The 18,413-nt window shown below is 46.4% G+C and overlaps 1 protein-coding gene across 1 annotated transcript in view; it reads left to right on the forward strand.

Moving 5' to 3' along the window:
* Positions 1–18,413, forward strand: part of Csmd2 (CUB and Sushi multiple domains 2) — a 583,606-nt gene that overhangs the window by 542,086 nt on the left and 23,107 nt on the right. The window contains exons 52-57 of the mRNA XM_028759696.1: positions 784–957; positions 2,298–2,531; positions 7,054–7,227; positions 9,579–9,767; positions 12,384–12,557; positions 17,254–17,436. Coding sequence (XP_028615529.1) covers positions 784–957; positions 2,298–2,531; positions 7,054–7,227; positions 9,579–9,767; positions 12,384–12,557; positions 17,254–17,436 — 1,128 coding nt within the window. The remainder of the gene's footprint in view (positions 1–783; positions 958–2,297; positions 2,532–7,053; positions 7,228–9,578; positions 9,768–12,383; positions 12,558–17,253; positions 17,437–18,413) is intronic.

An 18,413-nucleotide genomic window follows, 5' to 3' on the forward strand; every position in this document is an offset into this window, starting at 1 on the left:
GAGAGAGAGAGAGAGAGAGAGAGAGAGAGAGAGAGAGAGAGAGAGAGGGAGACAGGGACAGAGAGAGACAGAGTGAGAGAGAGAGCAAAGAGACAGAGTAATACAGCCTGTGAAGAGACCCAAGACTGGGTGTGTACAGGAAGGAAGAGAGGAACATGGAGGACCACCTAACTCTGTCTGCCTCTTCACTATTAATTGCTTTTCTTTTGGTTCTTTTGAGTCTCAAATACCAGGGTGAATGAGTGTGTGTTCTTGGGATTACTTGCAGAAGGGAAGGGAAAACCATAGGCCCCTAGAGTGTAACACACCGTGTTTGTGGCAGAGTAGCAGTCTCGAGCCAGGAGCAGCCTCGCTGTAGCCCAGCCTTGGTAGTCAGCCTTCACCCTGTACATCAGTCAGATGCTGTCAACACACTCCCTTGAGAAGGACTGTGAAGCTACAACTGTCTCAGCAGAAAAGGGCAAGGTCGAGGTCATTGTCTTTCCTGAGCACACCACAGACTCACCATCCTGTCCTAACCTCAGCCATCTGTGGAGTTCTTAACAAGCATGCAAGCCTGATCTATCTCTCCAGAGATGGAACCTGGGCACATGACCAGCAGCTCCAGGGCTCCTGGGAATGCCTGCGGATAAGGACAAGGCAGTGTTATAGAATATCGTACTCCAGGAGAGGAAGGCTAGGCAGTTCTTGGCTTTGATCATTATTCTCCTTCATCTTGTCTAGCATGTGTCTTCCGTCCCTTGTCTCAGGAATGGTTTATTGAGCACTTTATGATCTTTTCAGTCATCTCCTGTGGAGAGCTCCCCACACCCCCGAGTGGGCACCGCATTGGAACCATGTCTGTCTATGGGGCAACTGCCATCTTCTCCTGCAATTCTGGATATACGCTGGTGGGCTCCAGAGTGCGGGAGTGCATGGCCAATGGGCTCTGGAGTGGCTCTGAAGTCCGCTGCCTTGGTGAGTGGTCCTTCAGGCTCACCTTACTTTCCTACTCTCATAAAGTACTTAGTCCAAGTACCAACCTTCAGGCATCTACTATGACTAGAGCCCGAGATCAGCTTCCCTTGGGGAACTTGAAAGAATAAGAAGCCCAGCCTCTAAGGGGCCTTTAATCAGAAGGACAACCTGCTTATCTAATTAGCCCATAGGATGACCAGTGTAGCCCTGGCCTCCACCCTAAAGAGACACGTTCTTATAATGCACCTAAGGTAGTCTTTGTATTATATATTAGAGAATTATTTTAAATGCATCTGCTTGTATATACATATGTACATTATAATATACACATGTGTATACACTAAGCAAACAACAGAAGCATTTGCAAACAACCAGCTTACAAAGGAGAAAATTATCATTGCTCCGGGGGCTAATGTATTCCCTGACTGAGCCTAATCTAAGTTCTCTCTCCTATTATTCTTTTCTGGCTTCTCTCAATTCCAAAAGAGCGTTTCAGCCATGCATGCCTAGTAGGGCAGATTGGGTGATCTGTCCCTGATATGCACACTAGTGACATCCAGGTTACAGAAGACCATGGCCAGTAGCCACTTTCTTGGGCACTGGTTTGGGGTACAGTTATGAGCAACTGCTACCTAGTCAAAGGAACCAAAAGGAAGCCAGGGGTCTACTGTGCCCAAGCTTCATTTAATAAAAGTAACTCGGTGAGATGTCACTCAAAAAGAAAGATGAATCTGGCCAAGCATCTGCTTTTGCATGGCTGTCATCAGCAATATAAGCCGTGATGGCTTCATTTTGGCTACAGTGCTCGATAGACAGTCGGGACCCAGGGAATGGTCCTTGTGTCAGCTTTCTACCAGATATGACAAGCTACCTAAGATAATCCATTTACAGAGAGGAAAGATTAATCTTGGCTCACAGTTCTGGAATTGTTGGCCCACAATCACTTGTCGCCCATGGTCTTTGGACTATGGCAAAGCAGCATACATCCCGGCATAATCAGGGGCAGGGGAATTCGGCTTCATGGGCATGACCTATCATCCTCCCCTCCTTCTTGAGACTGGGCACCAGGCTTCTAACACACGAAGCTTTGGGGGACTTACTCAAACCATAGAACTCACAGAGACTGGAAAATGTGGTAACTCCCCTCCCCACTTGTGTACAGACACAGAAACAGAACCATTTGATTCGGGGGAGGGGGGATGTCACCAAGCCCACAATACTGTTACTATCATGTAAGGAGTTCCCAAACTCTAAACTCTCTCCTGGATCACTGCTCTCCCTGGGAGGTGGGAAAACAAATCACGGCTGAGTACTTGGCCCTTTCCCTCCCTCCAACTAAGCTCGACCCCACTCTCTAGAGGTTCCTCTGTGGTTGACTCTCTTCCCCCATCCCACCAAAGCTGGACACTGTGGGACCCCAGAGCCCATTGTCAATGGACACATCAACGGAGAAAACTTCAACTACCGAGGCAGTGTGGTGTACCAGTGCAGGGCTGGCTTCCGCCTGATCGGCATGTCTGTGCGCATCTGCCAGCAGGATCATCACTGGTCGGGCAAGACCCCTTTCTGTGTGCGTAAGTATGTCAGCCACTCTCCCTAGCCATGGGGCTGAGTCAACACGGACTTCCTCCCTTTCCCTCTTGATTAGGTTAGCTAAAAGTTTTGTATATTCTTTTCCCCCCAAAGATATGGTCACTGCATCTGTTTCTTCAGGTCTCTGTGCTGTCATTGACTACTGGTTTTATCATTCCCTTGTGACTTCTGATAAACATTTTTTGTTTGTTTTGCTAATTTGGATGTGAATTGCATTACACACATGCACATGCAGTAAGCAAATGACAAGCTCACTCATTTTCAGTCTCTCATTTTGTGTTATTTTTTTATTTGGACCTATAAAATTTCTTCTGATCAACTGTTGTAATTATACCTCGTACATACTAGTAATAAATATTTATTATTTTTAGAAGTTTTTTAATTTCTCGTTAATTGCCCACCACTACACTTGATTTTAATAAATTCTTTAAAATTTCTAAGCCAAAGGATCTTTTCCGCTTTTATTTTATATACATCATGTAAAATAATTCTATTTCTTGACATTTATTGATGCTTTCCTTCTGAATAAACAGTTGGTCAATCGTTATGAATGTCCCATGTGTGCTTGAGAGGAAGAACATTGTAGATAGTTCTGCTGCACATACGGACACATGTATTCCTAAGATGTACATTATAAATTATGTCCTTTATGGTTTTTTCCTTATTTTGCCCACTTGAGTAGTTTTCTTTGAAAGACTTGTTTAAAGTGTTCTGTTATCAATGCTTCGGCATTGTTCCTTACATTTCCTGCAGGTAGCTGCCATGTCCTATGGTATAAATATATTCAGAACTCGTAAAGCTTGATAGTAAATCAATCGTAACTTCTCCCCTTTAAAAGTATCTTCTTCATCACTTTTAATGTTTGTTAACCTGAATTTTACTTTTCTTGATTTCAACTTGATTTCTTAGAATTCCAACTTCCACACTTTCCCCTGACCTTTGACCATCCCTGACCTTTGACCATCCCTGAATAGCAGGCACAACTATTAAACTGTACTCTTATAAGCTGTCTTAATTAGGGCTTCATTGCTGTAAAGGGACACCATGACCAAGGCAACTCTTGTTGAGGACAACATTTAAATGGGGCTGGCTTATAGATTCAGAGGTTCAGTTCATTATCATCACGGCTGGAAGCATGGCAGCATCCAGACAGACATGATGCTGGAGAAGGGGCTAAGAGTTCTACGTCTTGATCCACAGGCAGTGGAAGGGGATTGTCTTCTGAAGGCAGCCAGGAGAGGCTCTCTTCCTCACTGGCTGGAACTTGAGCAATAGGAAACCGCAAAGCCCGCCTACACAGTGACACACTTCCTCCAACAAGGCCACGCCTCCTAATCTCGCCACTTTGTATGGGTCAAGCACACTCAAACCACCACACCTGTCAACATGAAAATCTTCCTGTTCAAAGATTAAAGTCACTTATATAAGGAGATACGTCTTACATGCTTGGTCCTAATTCTCTTGTGTCCTCTGTCATTATGATGTGGTATTCTCTTTGTTGTTGACATTTTCACTTCTCACACTGTAAGGCTGTCAGTTCCTCGGGTTTTTTAATTCAAATCTTTATTATCTAGTTGGTCAACACTAGAATCCATGAACTTTCACATAATGGCTACACAGCATGTTCCCCTCTCCAGTTTCCATTCTCTGTCAGGGTTGAGAACATGTATCATGGAGTTCAGATGTCATAATTCTATTTCTTCTACCTACCTTTGCTTTATTCTTGAACCTACAATTAAATCCATCATCAACACTGCTGAAGCATCCCAGTTACTTCTTAGTAGGGTCAAGTTTAGTCTTTAGTAGTCAGTACAACCCTCTGCATAATATACTTCAAGTTCCTCCATGGGTTGTGGTGATGGTGACGGTGGTGGTGGTTTGGGTTTTTAGTGTATGTGCTGCTGTGAGTGGTGATGTGTGTGTGTGTGTGTGTGTGTGTGTATCCATGTCCTGCAGATTCAACAGATGACCTGGTGGGTCCATAAGCACTTTACCACTAGAGCTGCATTCCCAGCCCTTGGTATTTTAGGATGGGATCTGCTTATGTCACCTCAAATTTGCAATTCTTTCCTTTCACCTCCTGAGGGCTGGTGTAACAGGCATGTACCAACATGTACTTGAATGTTTAAAATTCTGTTCTATTCCCTGTCATTCAAAAGGCAACAAGATTGGTCATAAAATCCTTGACCGCAAGGTGTGTGTGTGTGTGTGTGTGTGTGTGTGTGTGTGTGTGTGTACTTCACCTTTTTTAAAAATTGTACTTATTTAAGCCTACTTTGGGGTTCATATCCATAGAGCAATGGTGACAACCGTCAAGTATACTACAGTTCATCTCCTTTCCTTTGTGGGTATGTGATGAGCAAACCTGATGTCCACTCTCTTGGGAAATCTCCAGTGTACAGTACAGTACTGTTAACTGCACACAGGGTGCTACACCCTGGATCCCTAGACTTTGCTGTCCTGTCCTATGTCGCTGCGACTTTGAATCATGACACGAGCATTTCCTTTTCCCACTCGACCCTTCCCTGAGTAGCCACCCATTTACACTCTGTCTGAGCCATCAACTTTTCGAAGTACAACATTAGCCTCACTCTGGGTGGTCTTCAGGAAGGTTCTGGATATTTTTCACTTGGTGCCTGAAATCTAATATTTCTTCGAGGGCTGAAGGCTGCAAGACAACCTCCCTGGATATCCTGTGGTTTTCGGAATGTATCCATTCTGCTATTATTTCTCAAGCATTCTCTGGATTACAGTTTTAAGATCTGGTTCTGGGCGGCCTTGCCTGGACGCTTTCATTCTTCAACTTCCAAGCAATTTAAAGCCAGTGGTAGTCCCTGTCTTAGTTTCTGCAGACCTGGGTTTTCTGTTCTTTTATTTGTTCTTGTTAATTTGCATTTGGGGGAAATTTACATGACCACCATTATCCTCAGAGCCTGCAAATAATTTGGAAAATTCTTCACTTTTTACAGTTCCCTAAAGTGAGCCTTTATGTAAAATTCAGGGGTTTGTTCTGAACTGTTATGAGACAAAGTTTTGTTTTTAATTGCTGCTCTTCGTCTAGCTCCTCACACACAGAAGGCCTCTGAGGGAGGCAGGTTGCCCCACAGTAATATCTAAAATCAGTCTTAGGGACCTCTTCAGTGTTGGGTTTACAGAAGGTGAAACCCACCCATATCCAGTCTTCTGACGTGTCAACACAAAACCTTTCACTGCACCCAGAAGCTTCACATGAAATGCCCGGATGGAGAATTTTTGCCTAACCTAAAGACACATGTTCTTGTTAGATGTGGGTCAAAGTCAGAGATGTTGAGATAAGAACTCAGGCTTTCATCCTTCCGAACCACCATGCCTGGCACAAACAACTGTAAAGATTTCTTTTTGGCTCTGGGTTTCCGAAGCAGTGGGAAGGATGTGGTGGAGCCCAGCTGTTCACATCACAGCAGCCAGGAAGCTAAGAAAGGACATATGGGAGGAAGCCAGGACCCTGAGGAAAACCCTTAATGATGTACTTCCTCCAACTAGATCCAGCCTCTTCCTTTCCACCATCTCCCAACTGCCGTGGGGTTATCATTCCATCAAGGGCTGGCTAACCAGTTCATTGGGTCAAAGCCCTCCAGGTCTCATTTCTGGGCATGCTCACACAGAGGCACATAGACATGTGCTTTCCTGAGCTCCTGGGCATTCTCCACTCAATCAAGTTGATAGTTCAAGTTAAGCGTCACAGATGTCTACTCTAGGCACCTCACTCTCCTTTCATTGGCTGCAAAAGCTACTGTAGTTTGAGTCGAGTTCTGCACCCTCCACCCACCCCGTATTTCTCTGCTCCAGCCAGAGAGAACCTCCTCATGAACAGGAGCCCTAGTCCTGACCCCTTCTGCCAGAAGATTCAGGGCAGGAGGCAGGATGTCACAGACAAAGCTCTGGAGCAGGTGGCAAACACCTGCTTGGTGACAGAACAGTGCACAGAAGGTGGCAATGAGTGCCAGTGGCTGCTCCTGCTGTCCCGGACAAGAGCTGTGGACTGGGAATAAGTGGGAGACAGGGAGCTATGGCTGGGTCACCAATGAATCCACAGCCAGCTGTTCTTCCCTCTTTCAACCACTTGACAGCTCTTTAGATGATCTCTGGAAACTTGGGGCTGTCCTGTGGCTCTGACTCCGCCCCTCATGCTGAGCTGCATTGGGCTTTGTTTCTGGTCCAGCCTCAGTCCCCTTTGCAGGCTTTCTGGTCTGTCTTCCCTTAAAAGGCCTCCTTAGGTCACCATGCCTGTGTCGGTTCAATGGTTTTTAAGCTTTGGTGAGAGCGTCATGATCCTTTTGACCAGTTGATACAAGGTTGGCATATAATGCTACCTGCATACCCTGCCTATGCCACCGCCACAGAGATCCAGCAACCTGCTCCCCTGTAGACAGGTGTGAGTCAGGCGCCATCCCAGGTGAGAAGAGTCTGATGTGGGGGTGTGGAATAGTAGGTGGGCTCACCTGTCTTCCGTTCTTATTGCAGCAATTACCTGTGGACACCCAGGCAATCCAGTCAACGGCCTTACTCAAGGCAGCCAGTTCAACCTCAACGACGTGGTCAAGTTTGTTTGCAACCCAGGATACATAGCTGAGGGGGCTGCTAGGTCCCAGTGCCTGGCCAGCGGGCAGTGGAGTGACACACTGCCCACCTGCAGAAGTGAGTCACCCTTCCTGCCCCGCTCTCTTCCCCACCAACTCAGCTGTCTGAGCTTCTGTGGCCCAGAAGAACAAGCCATGGAATTCACTCCTAATATCATTCTCTCTCATGCAAGGGACACTTGGGACAGAGAAGGGTCACAAATGGAGACTCTCAACTCCTAGATACAGTTGTGTGACATTTTATCAAATCAACAGTTTCTTCTTGCAAGCCTTTAGTTCATTAGACAAATAATTTATCATCATGTAATGCCCCAGTGTGTGTATGTCTGTGTGTCTGTCTGTGTGCCTGCTAGCATGTGTGTTTGTGAGTGCATGTATGCATATGTGTGTGTGTATGTGACTATGTGTGTATGTGTATCTGTGTATGAGTGTATGTGTATATGTGTGTGTGTGACTGCATGTGTGTCTGTCTGTGTACACATGTGTGTATGTGTGTATTATCATGCATGCATGTGTGTATGCCTGTATGCCTGCCTATTTGTATGTGTCTCTGTGTGTATGCATGTGTCTATGTGTCTGTGCATGTGTGGGTAAATGTGTCTGTGTGTGCGGAGTGTGCACAGAGGGCCTTTTCTCACATAAACAAGAAATTTAGAAGTTGCATCACCTCTGAGCAACATCTTGGTCTGTCCTCATGGCTGCAAAATGGCTGCTGTGGCTCCTTTGTAGCCATGTTCAGTTGCTGTGGAAAAAATGTCAACAGCAGAACTAGAATGAAAAACAAACACTAAAGAGTCTAAGAACTGGGATCAAGAAGTCAAGGTGGAAAGTAAGAGATGCCAAGAGGAAATCAGACTCCAGAAATCGCCATGGAAACCATTCCAGATAAACTTCTAGAACCTTGGAGGGCTTTTTACAACAGCACAGCAGCAAAGCCTCAGAGAAACTCATTAAAGGTCAAACAAATAGCTTAGGGCTGGGGACACAGCCCAGCCATTAAAGCACCTGCCTAGGGGGTGTGAGGACCTGAGCCAGAGCTCCAGAACCCACATATAAAAGCCAGGCATCAGGGATTGGTGCTTGAACATGGGATGGATCTCAGATTGGGCTGGTTATTGGTTGGCCGATCCCTCAATCTCTGATCCATTACCAATCCCTGCATTTCTTGTAGACAGGATAAATTTTGGGTTTTCATGTGAGTCCCTAACAACTGGATCTGGGGCTATCCCAAAAGCTGTTGCCTGTGTAGCTGGGAGAGGAAGCACCTAGCCTCACAGAGACTTGAAGTGCCAGGGTGGGGAAATACCCAGGGGAGAAGGGGAGGGGAGGTAGGGGAAGGATTATGGGGTGACTGGGAGGAGGGCAGTGGGCAGGATGTAAAATGATAAGTAAAAACGTTAATTGTTTTTTAAAAGCCAGGCTTGGTGGCATGCTTGTAATCTCAGTACTAGGAAGACAGAGGCAGGCAGGTCCCAGGGGCTCGCTTCAGCCAGTGTAGCCTAATTGCTGAGCTCCAGTCAGTGAGAGGCTGTATCTCAGGGGAGCTGGGAAAAGTTCTTGAAGATGTCATGCAATGTTATCCTGCATTCACATGCACATAGAAACACATATGAGCACAAACATATGCACATACATATACACGCGTGTGCACTCGCACCCACACACACACACCTTGTATAATAAAGTGACTATCTCACTTTACTTCTCCTGACTTGCTTTTCCTGACTACCTTACCCTATGAGGATGACTCTGGTCATAAGGTGCATGCGGATGTGTTTGAAAGTCAAAGTATGGGTGATGGCAAATGTTGCTATTATTCTAAACACGCTGAGTTTGAGTAAAGCTTCTTTGGAAACCCTTGCTCATTTGAAGGTCAGCTGAGTCCTCTAGGATACTAATGCTTACTGGAAACAGTCATAAAAGGGATTAAAACATTTTCAGAACAAGTTCAAGTGCTATTCAAACCGGGTTAGATGTGCCTGCTTTACAACAGATGAGCTTTGGGAAGGAACCACATTAAACCAGGGGTCAGAAACACAGAGGCAAGACAGCCGTGCCCTTGGGGTGTGCATGGATGGAGACAACTCATCCCAGGCCAGCAGCCACACTGGGAACACTGAGGGAGAAAGACTGAGTAGTCTAGGAGGAGAGGCAGGCTCCTTAGGGGAGGGGACAGCCACCTGGACATGGAAGACAAATCCATGACTGGGTGACCAAGGCAGAGAAGGAGAGCTGTGGCCTCAAGACCACACCAACCTTCCATGTAGGGTCTACTTTGTCCTCAAGCTTTGATCTAGAGACTTGGCTGGACTGAGAAGCATCTGTCTAGACTTCTGAATTCTCACTTCAAAGCTTGAGAAAATCCTTCATATCCAAATCTCAGTGTCTCGCTGTCACCTTCCATAACAGTCATCAACTGTACAGATCCTGGGCACCAGGAGAACAGCGTCCGGCAAGTCCACGCCAGCGGCCCCCACAGGTTCAGCTTCGGCACCACCGTGTCCTACCAGTGCAGCCACGGCTTCTATCTCCTGGGCACACCTGCCCTCAGCTGCCAGGGCGACGGCACCTGGGACCGGCCCCGCCCACAGTGTCTCTGTAAGTAGATCCATTTGCTTCCAGTAACTGTCGAAGGGAAACATCTCAGAGCACACCCACACACACGTGTTCAGTGCCATGCTAATTCACACATGTTCTTCCTGGATGGGGACCATTCCCTTTCCTCTCTGAACCCACAAATCCTATGATGACCACACACACCCCCCCCCCACCTCAGAGCTGGCTGTACAGAGACACAGTGTCTTCATATTAACCCTCTCTGGCTTTTCCAGAAAGATAAAATGTATTAAGTCACCTCTTTTGTTGCTTCGACAATGTCTAACAAAAGCACAGTCTGGGGGTACAGTTCACTGAGTGGTGACGTCATGGACGCAGGAGTCAGGCTGCATCACAGCAAGGAAGCAAATGGAGACAAATGCTGGTGTTCAGTCCAAGACCCCAAGCTCTGGAATGGTGACATGCACACATTTAGAATTTTATTTTTCATTTTACTTAACCCAGTCTAGAAACTCCCTTACAGACATGCCCTGGCTTCTAGGTAATTCTAGATCTTGCCATGCTGACAGTCAATTTTAACCATCACACAAGACATGCACCCCTTTCCTCAGTAGGACTGAAGCAAAACTTCTGGTCTATCCAGAAGGTATCCAGTGTATCCCTGGTACATGAGGCTACTCCATAAGTGATAGCTGCATTGATTACTATTAGGAAAAGTTACAGGGACAGTATGGGGAGAAACAAAGCCAGTGGAAGGGCTTAGGCCATGACACTGGTTGCTAGCCTCACAGTCTCACGGAATGAGCTGTGCCCTGGGGTCTCTGCACTCTTGCTGTGGACAGGCTTACTCTCCCCATCTTTCTAGCATAGAGGCAAAGATGCAGTCCCGAAGCATTAATGGCTATTGAGTAGTGGCTATCACCAGTGTCTATCACAGAGACAGTGGCTATCACCAGTGTACCTGTCTCTGTCAGTGTACACGCGCCTCTGTGAGGTGCCTGTTGTGAGCCTTCCAGTCTGGTTGACTTTATCAAAAGCCCTTGCTTCTAGGTGTAATAGGAGACTGAGATCACGGCTCACTGCCCGGACTACCCTTGTCTAAGGACCTTGGCATGGCTCTCCAGCCCCATGTATGAATGATAAATTGTTTGGAATTTTAAATGGACAACTTTCTGCACATAATGTGCTTCAGATTTTGGTGGCTTCAAATCATAAGGGGTCCTCTGGTCCCCTGTCCTTCTCAGCATCAGAGTCCTGCTTTGTGCCCTGTTTGGATATGAGCTATTGTGACTGTGGAGACTCTTCTACCTCCCTCCAATGTTCAATAAAAGCCATGACCATACCTTCTAGAGCCATTGAAACAGGTTCGTGTCAGCCTCACCCCAGTCCTTCCCCCACAGAGCAACAGTGTGACCCTGTCATAGTACAGACCAAGTCATGTCCCTCTGGTGGCTTTCCATCATGCTTAGAATAAAATCAAAATGTTTCATCCCAGTAACCCACCCCCCATGTCTTTGTCCACTCTTCCCTGACTCAACTGCACCAGCGGTTGTCAGCCTGTGAGTCGAGACCCCTTTGTGGATCGAACGACCCTTTCATATCACCTAAGACCATCCTAAATATCAGATATTTACATTATGATCCATAGCAATAACAAAATTACAGTTATGAGGTAGCAATAAAACTAATTTCGTAGCTGTGTGTCACCACAGCATGAGGAACTGTATTAAAGGGTCGCACGCAGCATTAGGAAAGGGGAGAACCTGCCCTGCCCACTGCTGTGGCTTGAATAGGAAAGTCCTGCACAGGCTCGAGATGTCAACACTGAGTCTCCAGCTAGTAACACTATTAGAGAACATTTTGAAAGCTTTAAGAGATGACGCCTTCCTACAAGCAGCATGTCCCTGGGTGCAGGCCTCAGTATTTTACAGTTCAGTCTCACTTCCTGTCAGCTCTCTACTCCCTGACTTCAGACACAGTGTAACCAACTGCCTCTCACTTCTGCCTCCACACCTTCCCCACCAACCTGAACCCAAGCAATCCCTATTCCCCCCAGTTGTTTCATGCCAGATGTTTGGTCATAGAAACAAAAAAAGTTGTTAAGACACACACCAACTTCATTATGGCCATGGGATGGACACCTCATGTTCCTTCCCTCATGTTCTTGCCCCAGACAGAACTAGCCTGGCCCGGCATCTCAGAGAGACCACCCTTGACTACCCTTGATTAAAAGTATGTGTTAATTAGCAGGTATTAATAGGTAAAAGTAGATATTAATAGGTCTTAAAGTATATATCAATAAGTATTAATTATTCTTTGCTTCCAATTTAGAAATATTGTAGTGAAGTGGACAGGCTCCATCCCTACTATCTGCTACACGGGTGTTGATCTTTGCTTCCAATTCAAAAACTGGAGTGAAGCGAGCAGGCTGCATACCTACTTAGTGCTGCTGACATATTAATCTTTGCTTCCAATTCAGAAACAGTGTTGTGAAGTGGGCAGGTTTTGTCTGCTGGTGCCTGCCGCGTGAGCTAGCAGGAAGTTCACTCTCATAGCTAGCAAGGTTTCCTCTCCTTCCTCACTTCCCACAAGAAGCATGTGTGCAGTGAGTGGCCCATTCCAAACAAAGCCACTGAGATGTTTGCTCTCTTCCCACAGTGGTCTCCTGTGGCCATCCTGGCTCTCCACCCCATGCCCAAATGTCAGGAGACAGCTACATAGTGGGGGCCGTTGTGCGTTACAGCTGCACGGGCAAGCGGACTCTGGTGGGAAATGCCACCCGCATGTGTGGACTGGACGGACACTGGACAGGCTCCCTCCCCCACTGCTCAGGTATGGAATATGTGCAGGTGGCTGGAGGGGCACTGGCTGGTAGGAGCGTGGTCCATGAACAGGAGGGTATGACAGCTTAGGAACCTGTAGTGCATCTTTCCTAAAACAGCATCTCTAGAAAGAAGTTCAAGTGCACTCCAGCCTTTCATCAATTCTTACTAAGAAAACAGCCAATAGACTGCAAAAATAGGAAAGGTACTGCTTGGGGAGGTCCACCTGGAGCGTTAGTCCTGTCTAGAAATCTGAGTCCACGTGCTCCTGGAGATAACAGTCCAGTCTGTCATCTTTTGCATCTGTGATCTTTTGTCCTATGTCAAGCCCCCTGGGCCCCATTCTGCCTCCTTCTCTCTCATCAGTATCTAATTCAACTTGCCCCATGTCCTGACTACCTCTTGGGATAGTCTCCACCCTGAGACACCAGTACCCAGGCATGACCTTTTACTAAATTATAAATCACTAGTCTCTGACACGAGAACTCTGACATGTTATTGAAGTAGCAAAAATCCCAAGTCCCTCAGGCAGTGGTGGCACACATATTTAATACTAGCACTCATGAGGCAGAGGAAGGTAGATCTCTGTGAGTTCAAAGTCAGCCTGGTCTACAGAGCGAGCTCCAGGACAGCCAGGAAGCACAGAGAACCTCTTCTTGGGGCTGGAGAGGTAGCTCAGTGGTTAAGAGCACTGGCTACTCTTTGAGAACTCCCGAGTTCGATTCCCAGCAACCACATGGTGGCGCACAACCATCTGTAATGGGATCTGATGTCTCCTGGCCTGCACTCCTATAAATAAATAAATAAACAAACAAACAGACCTTTTTTTAAAAGTGCATGTCCACATTCCCTAAACCAGAAATTCATCCGTAATGTCTTGCAACAGAACCATACATCTGAAAGTGAATCATACAACCAGCAACAGAAACCACCAGGCTAAAATGTGAGCAGCCGCAGCTGAGTCTTTTTTGGAGTAAACCTACCTGACACTACCAAGGAATGTCTTCAGGGTGCAGCTACTCATGTAGCTTGAGATTCCTCGAGGAGCCCACCTTTCCCTTACCAACCCCTAGCCCTTCCCTCTTCCAGATCCTTCCTTCAGGTAAAGATCCCAATCTCCTTGTCATGAAGAACCCATCTTCCCATAAGACACACAGCCCTTGTAGTTTGAGTTTCAGGAAGAGCCTGCTTACTGGTGTTTGGGACCCTGATAGACTATCGAATTAGATATTTATTAAGTCTCTCCAGAAAGGAAACGACTGTGCCAAAGGGCTCCTGGCTTCCTAGACAACCCCAGACACATCACCAGCACTTTTGACATTCAGCCTTGTTAATCTCATGGACCACTTGACAGACGAAGTAGATACGACTCCTCAGGAACTATGAAAATGCTTTTAGCCTGCTAGCAAGGGCCTTGACTACTTCCTTTGGGACGTCTGGGGGATATGATTGGAATACAGAACAGGAAAGACAGAGTCATGTGCTCAGGGGCCCTAGGTATCTAGAGCAAGTTCCAGGAAGAGGGGGAGCCCAAAGGAGGCGAGGGGGGCAGTCATGCATTTGTCCATCTCTTCCATGATGATATTTGCACCTAGTGAGTCTCTAGTTATTCTGCGATGATGAATTTCTTAGTGTTTGTTTGATCTACTCTGTGTGTCTTTGTTCACCTTGGAAAGAGAAGTGCCAAGTAGGGGAAAGAAACAAAAAGGACTTCCAGCCCATTAGCATAGTCATCCTCTGAGCCACAACATGAACATGAAAGTTTCTTCTAACCCAGAGAGTCACTTCCTTCTCTGGCACTGTACCAGCAGAAGCTAGAAAGTGTTAAGAGTCCATTCTTGTCCAGAAAACTAAGCTAAAGCCTCCCTGGCTGAAGCATGAATGTGTTGTCTTGGACATGACATCTCCTTTAAGAAATAATACATTCATTGGTGGCCCATGCTTTTAACCCCAGCACTCAGGAGGCAAAGACAGGAGGATCTCTGCGAGTTCAAAGCCAGCCTGGCCTATAGAGTGAGTTCCAGAGTATTCAGGGCTACACAGAGAAACTCTGTCTCAAAAAAAAAAAAAAAAAAAAAAAAAAAAAAAAAAAAAAAAAAAAAAACAGAGAGAGAGAGAGACAGAGACAGACAGACAGAGAGAGAGACAGGGAGAGAGACAGAGAAACAGAGAGAAAGAGACAGACAGACAGACAGACAAAGTAATAACACTTTCAAGAATTCCAACTTTTGAGCCTCATCCTATGCAATCAGTTATCTAGAGAAGGAATAAAAAAAATATCCTCAGTCTTTGAGCCATCAGCTCCTGATTAGGAAGGACATAAAGACAGTTCAAGACTCATTTCAGGTCTCCCCATCTTTGCTGATGTACTTTTTCAGTACAAAGTCACTCCCTTTTATCTGTCCCCATGGTGTAGCTTTCTCTCACAGATTCCCATATAGCATAGAGATAGACCCCCTATTATAACAAGCCTGGAAGTGGAGAACTCAGCTCTCCTGCCTGCTTACAGTAAGCAGTAGGCTCCTGCTGAGGTAGGCGAGCCAGTGTAGAAACAGCCTTTTGTCATCAGGGGCATCTAACAGCCTTTTGCCATCAAGGGCATCTTCCAGAACCCAACACTAGCCATTCCCTGTGCTTCATCCTGGAAAACTCCAAAAGGCAACAAAATCTAGCCGAATGTGATAGGCTTTCTATTTTCTAAGCACACTGTAGTTTGAAGGAACACCATGCTTTGAGGGGGAATGAGGAATGCAGGGCTTCTTCATACTCTCATGGTCTGAGACTACACAAAATAATTCTAAGGCTGAGGATGAGAGAGCCACCACAGGTAAACCATGACAGAGTTAAGACTGAAACATCTTTACTCCAGCTAACCCAGTATAGTTTCGAATGCTACCATTCAGTGCTTACACATGTGGGTCTGTGAGAGCACGGGTGCCACCAAAGCTATAACCTTTTATCTCTTGACAAACCACTTATTCTGACATGTCCCTCCTCTTTGGGCTCTACAGTGTGCCTCTATAACACAGAGCCTAGATCCCTGGGACGCTAGGTCCTATGGCTCTGTCTCCTGTTGTCTGCCCTCCCTCACTTCCTGGGTCCTTCGGCACTCTCTTGAGAGGGTTTGCAGAATGTCAAAAGCCAGATAAGTGAGAGAGTTTAGCAAACAGGAAGGGGCGAGACAAAAAATGGAGTGATGAGGTGTAAGGCATGCAAGCTGTAGTTCACCTTTGCAAAAAATTAGTGAATAGAAAATCCTCAACTAAAAGACAAGGATTAATCACCCCAAATCGTTACCATCTCCTCATGGTAAGAACATAGATCACATATGCGCCAAGATATTGTATGCACCTGATTCTTGTTCTAACATTTATTAATCATTACTTATGAATTAAAAATAAGATGAGACTTGAGAAGCAGCAGATGGCTCAGTGGGGAAGGTGCTCACCACCAAGCCTGACAACCTGAGTTTGATCCCTGGAACTCATGGTAGAGGAAGAGAACTGTTGCCTTCAAACTGTCCTCTGATCTCCACATACAAGCCGTCATTACCACATCGCTGTCCATGACTGAAGGAAGCCAGGGCAGGAACTCAAACAGGGCAGGAACCTGGAGGCAGGAGCTGATACAGGGACTGTGGAGGGCCGCTGCTTACTGACTTGCTATATATGACTTGCTCAGCTTGCTTTTTTAAAGAACCCAGGACCACTGGCCTAGGAATGGCACCACCCACAGTGGTTTGGGCCCTCCCAGATCTATAAGTAACCAAGAAAATGCTCAACAGGCTTGCCTACTGCCCAGTCTTATATAAGGGAGGAATTTCTCATTTGGGATTCCCTCATTTGGGATTCCCTCATGTGAGCTTCACCAGACAGCACACATGCACATGCACACACACACACACATATACACACTAGACAGACAGTGGAACGGATGGGCAGACAGATTGAAAATTTTTAAAGTAGTCGAAGATAAATAAAGGCCAAGACCAAGCTCCAGCTGAGCTGTGGGAAGGTAACTCCGTGATAAAAGATTTTGGATTTTATCCTGTCAGCGCTAAGATTCCCCCAGAGATGTTCTTACAGGAAAAAAAGCAGGGTCTGATCACTGTACAAGGTCAGCGATTATTAAGGTTAGAGGCTTAAGCTTGGAGAGATTCAGAGGAAGGGACTATTGGGAAGCTTTTGCAGTCACCCAGGCAAAAGAACAGTGAACCTCTGAGCCCCAACAGAGTGATGTGGAGAGAGGAGAGGGTACCACTGGCCAGTGGGTGTGGGAGGGGAGAGACGAGAGGGAGAAGCTGGGATGTGGCAGCATGGACCACTAGAGTTCTAGCCCAGTATGAGCTGCCCTTCCTGGGTGGCTCCCACAGACTTGAGAACTGTGTGTTGTGACTACTGAGTGGTGAGGTAGAGCCACTCATTCCTCCATGGGGCTCTAGAATGTATCTCTATAACATGGACCCTGGTCCTCTCAGGCACTAAGTTTGACGGCTGTAACTCCTGTTCTCTGCCCTCCCTCTCCTCACCTTCCGAACACAGTAGTTCGTGCAGACACTGTGGGCTGAGCACTGTCTCTTATCACCTTCTACAAACACTGAGTTTGTTGCTTCCTCCCTCCCAACAGCCTACCTCTTTCTCCATTTGCATCCATGAAAAAAAAAGCAATAAAAACCCTCATTGTTTGCTGTGTTCTCTTCTCACTAGGAACCAGCACAGGAGCTTGTGGTGACCCAGGGATCCCAGCCCATGGCATCCGGCTAGGAGACAGCTTTGCCCCGGGCAGTGTAATGCGCTTTAGTTGTGACGCTGGCCACGTACTCCGGGGATCTTCAGAGCGAATGTGTCAAGCCAATGGCTCCTGGAGTGGGTCGCAGCCTGAGTGTGGAGGTACGTATGCGACCCTTCTGCCTCTCCCACTGCCCTGCCCAGCATTCCTGCTTCCAGTCACACCTCAGAGACCCACCCTTATGGATTGTGCATGTCAACAGACAGCTCAGGTCCATTTATAATTGAAAGTATTCATCTTAAGTATTTATTTTAGTAATCCAAAGATAAATAAGCTTCCCCCTCACCTAAAGAAGGAAACACCAAAAAAGACTAAATGACCCTATGGATTATTAACTAACTTTCCATGTAGTTTTACTTAGCAACCATATGCTAAATATTATGATCTCTATGGGGGACACAGTGCTTACCAGAACAGACCAACTGCATGGTGGGAATTCCTGCATCCTCCCAAACTTTATATAGGTTGAATTCTGATTACCAATTTAGTGGGTCCTCTGGGAAGGGACCAAGTCACAAGGGTAAAGCAATCATGTCAAGTTCTCATGAGAGTGACCCAGAGAGCGCTCTGCCCTTCCTGCTGTGGGAGAACACAGTGAGATGCCACCAGCCATGAACCGGAAGGTTGATTCTTGCCAGACATGGAATCCAGGGACCTCTTCATCTTAGGCTTCCCAGCCTCCAAAACAGAAAGTGAATCTCTGGTCTGTAAAAGCTTCCTGTTTTATGGTATTGTGTTATAGCAGCCTGGACAGACTAAGACACGCATCTTAATCAATCACAGTTTGTAGACCAATGCAGGAGATGCCGACACTGGACAGACCAAAAGAAATATAAATTCAACTTAAGGATGGGCCTCAAGAATGTCTTCTAAGACAGTATCGATAAGGGAAAGCCACTCCTAAACTTCTGGAGAGGGAATTCTAGCTTAAAACATCTCTTTCCAGAATCCATCTTTTTTGCACCTGCCCCCATGTCTGTCTCTCTCTCTCTCTCTCTGTCTCTCTCTCTCTCTCTCTGTCTCTCTCTCTGTCTCTCTCTCTCTCTCTCTCTCTCTCTCTCTCTCTCTCTCTCTCTCT

This window comes from Grammomys surdaster, unplaced genomic scaffold, assembly GCF_004785775.1.
Source record: "Grammomys surdaster isolate TR1022 unplaced genomic scaffold, NIH_TR_1.0 126313, whole genome shotgun sequence".
Classification (NCBI taxonomy): Eukaryota; Metazoa; Chordata; class Mammalia; order Rodentia; family Muridae; genus Grammomys; species Grammomys surdaster.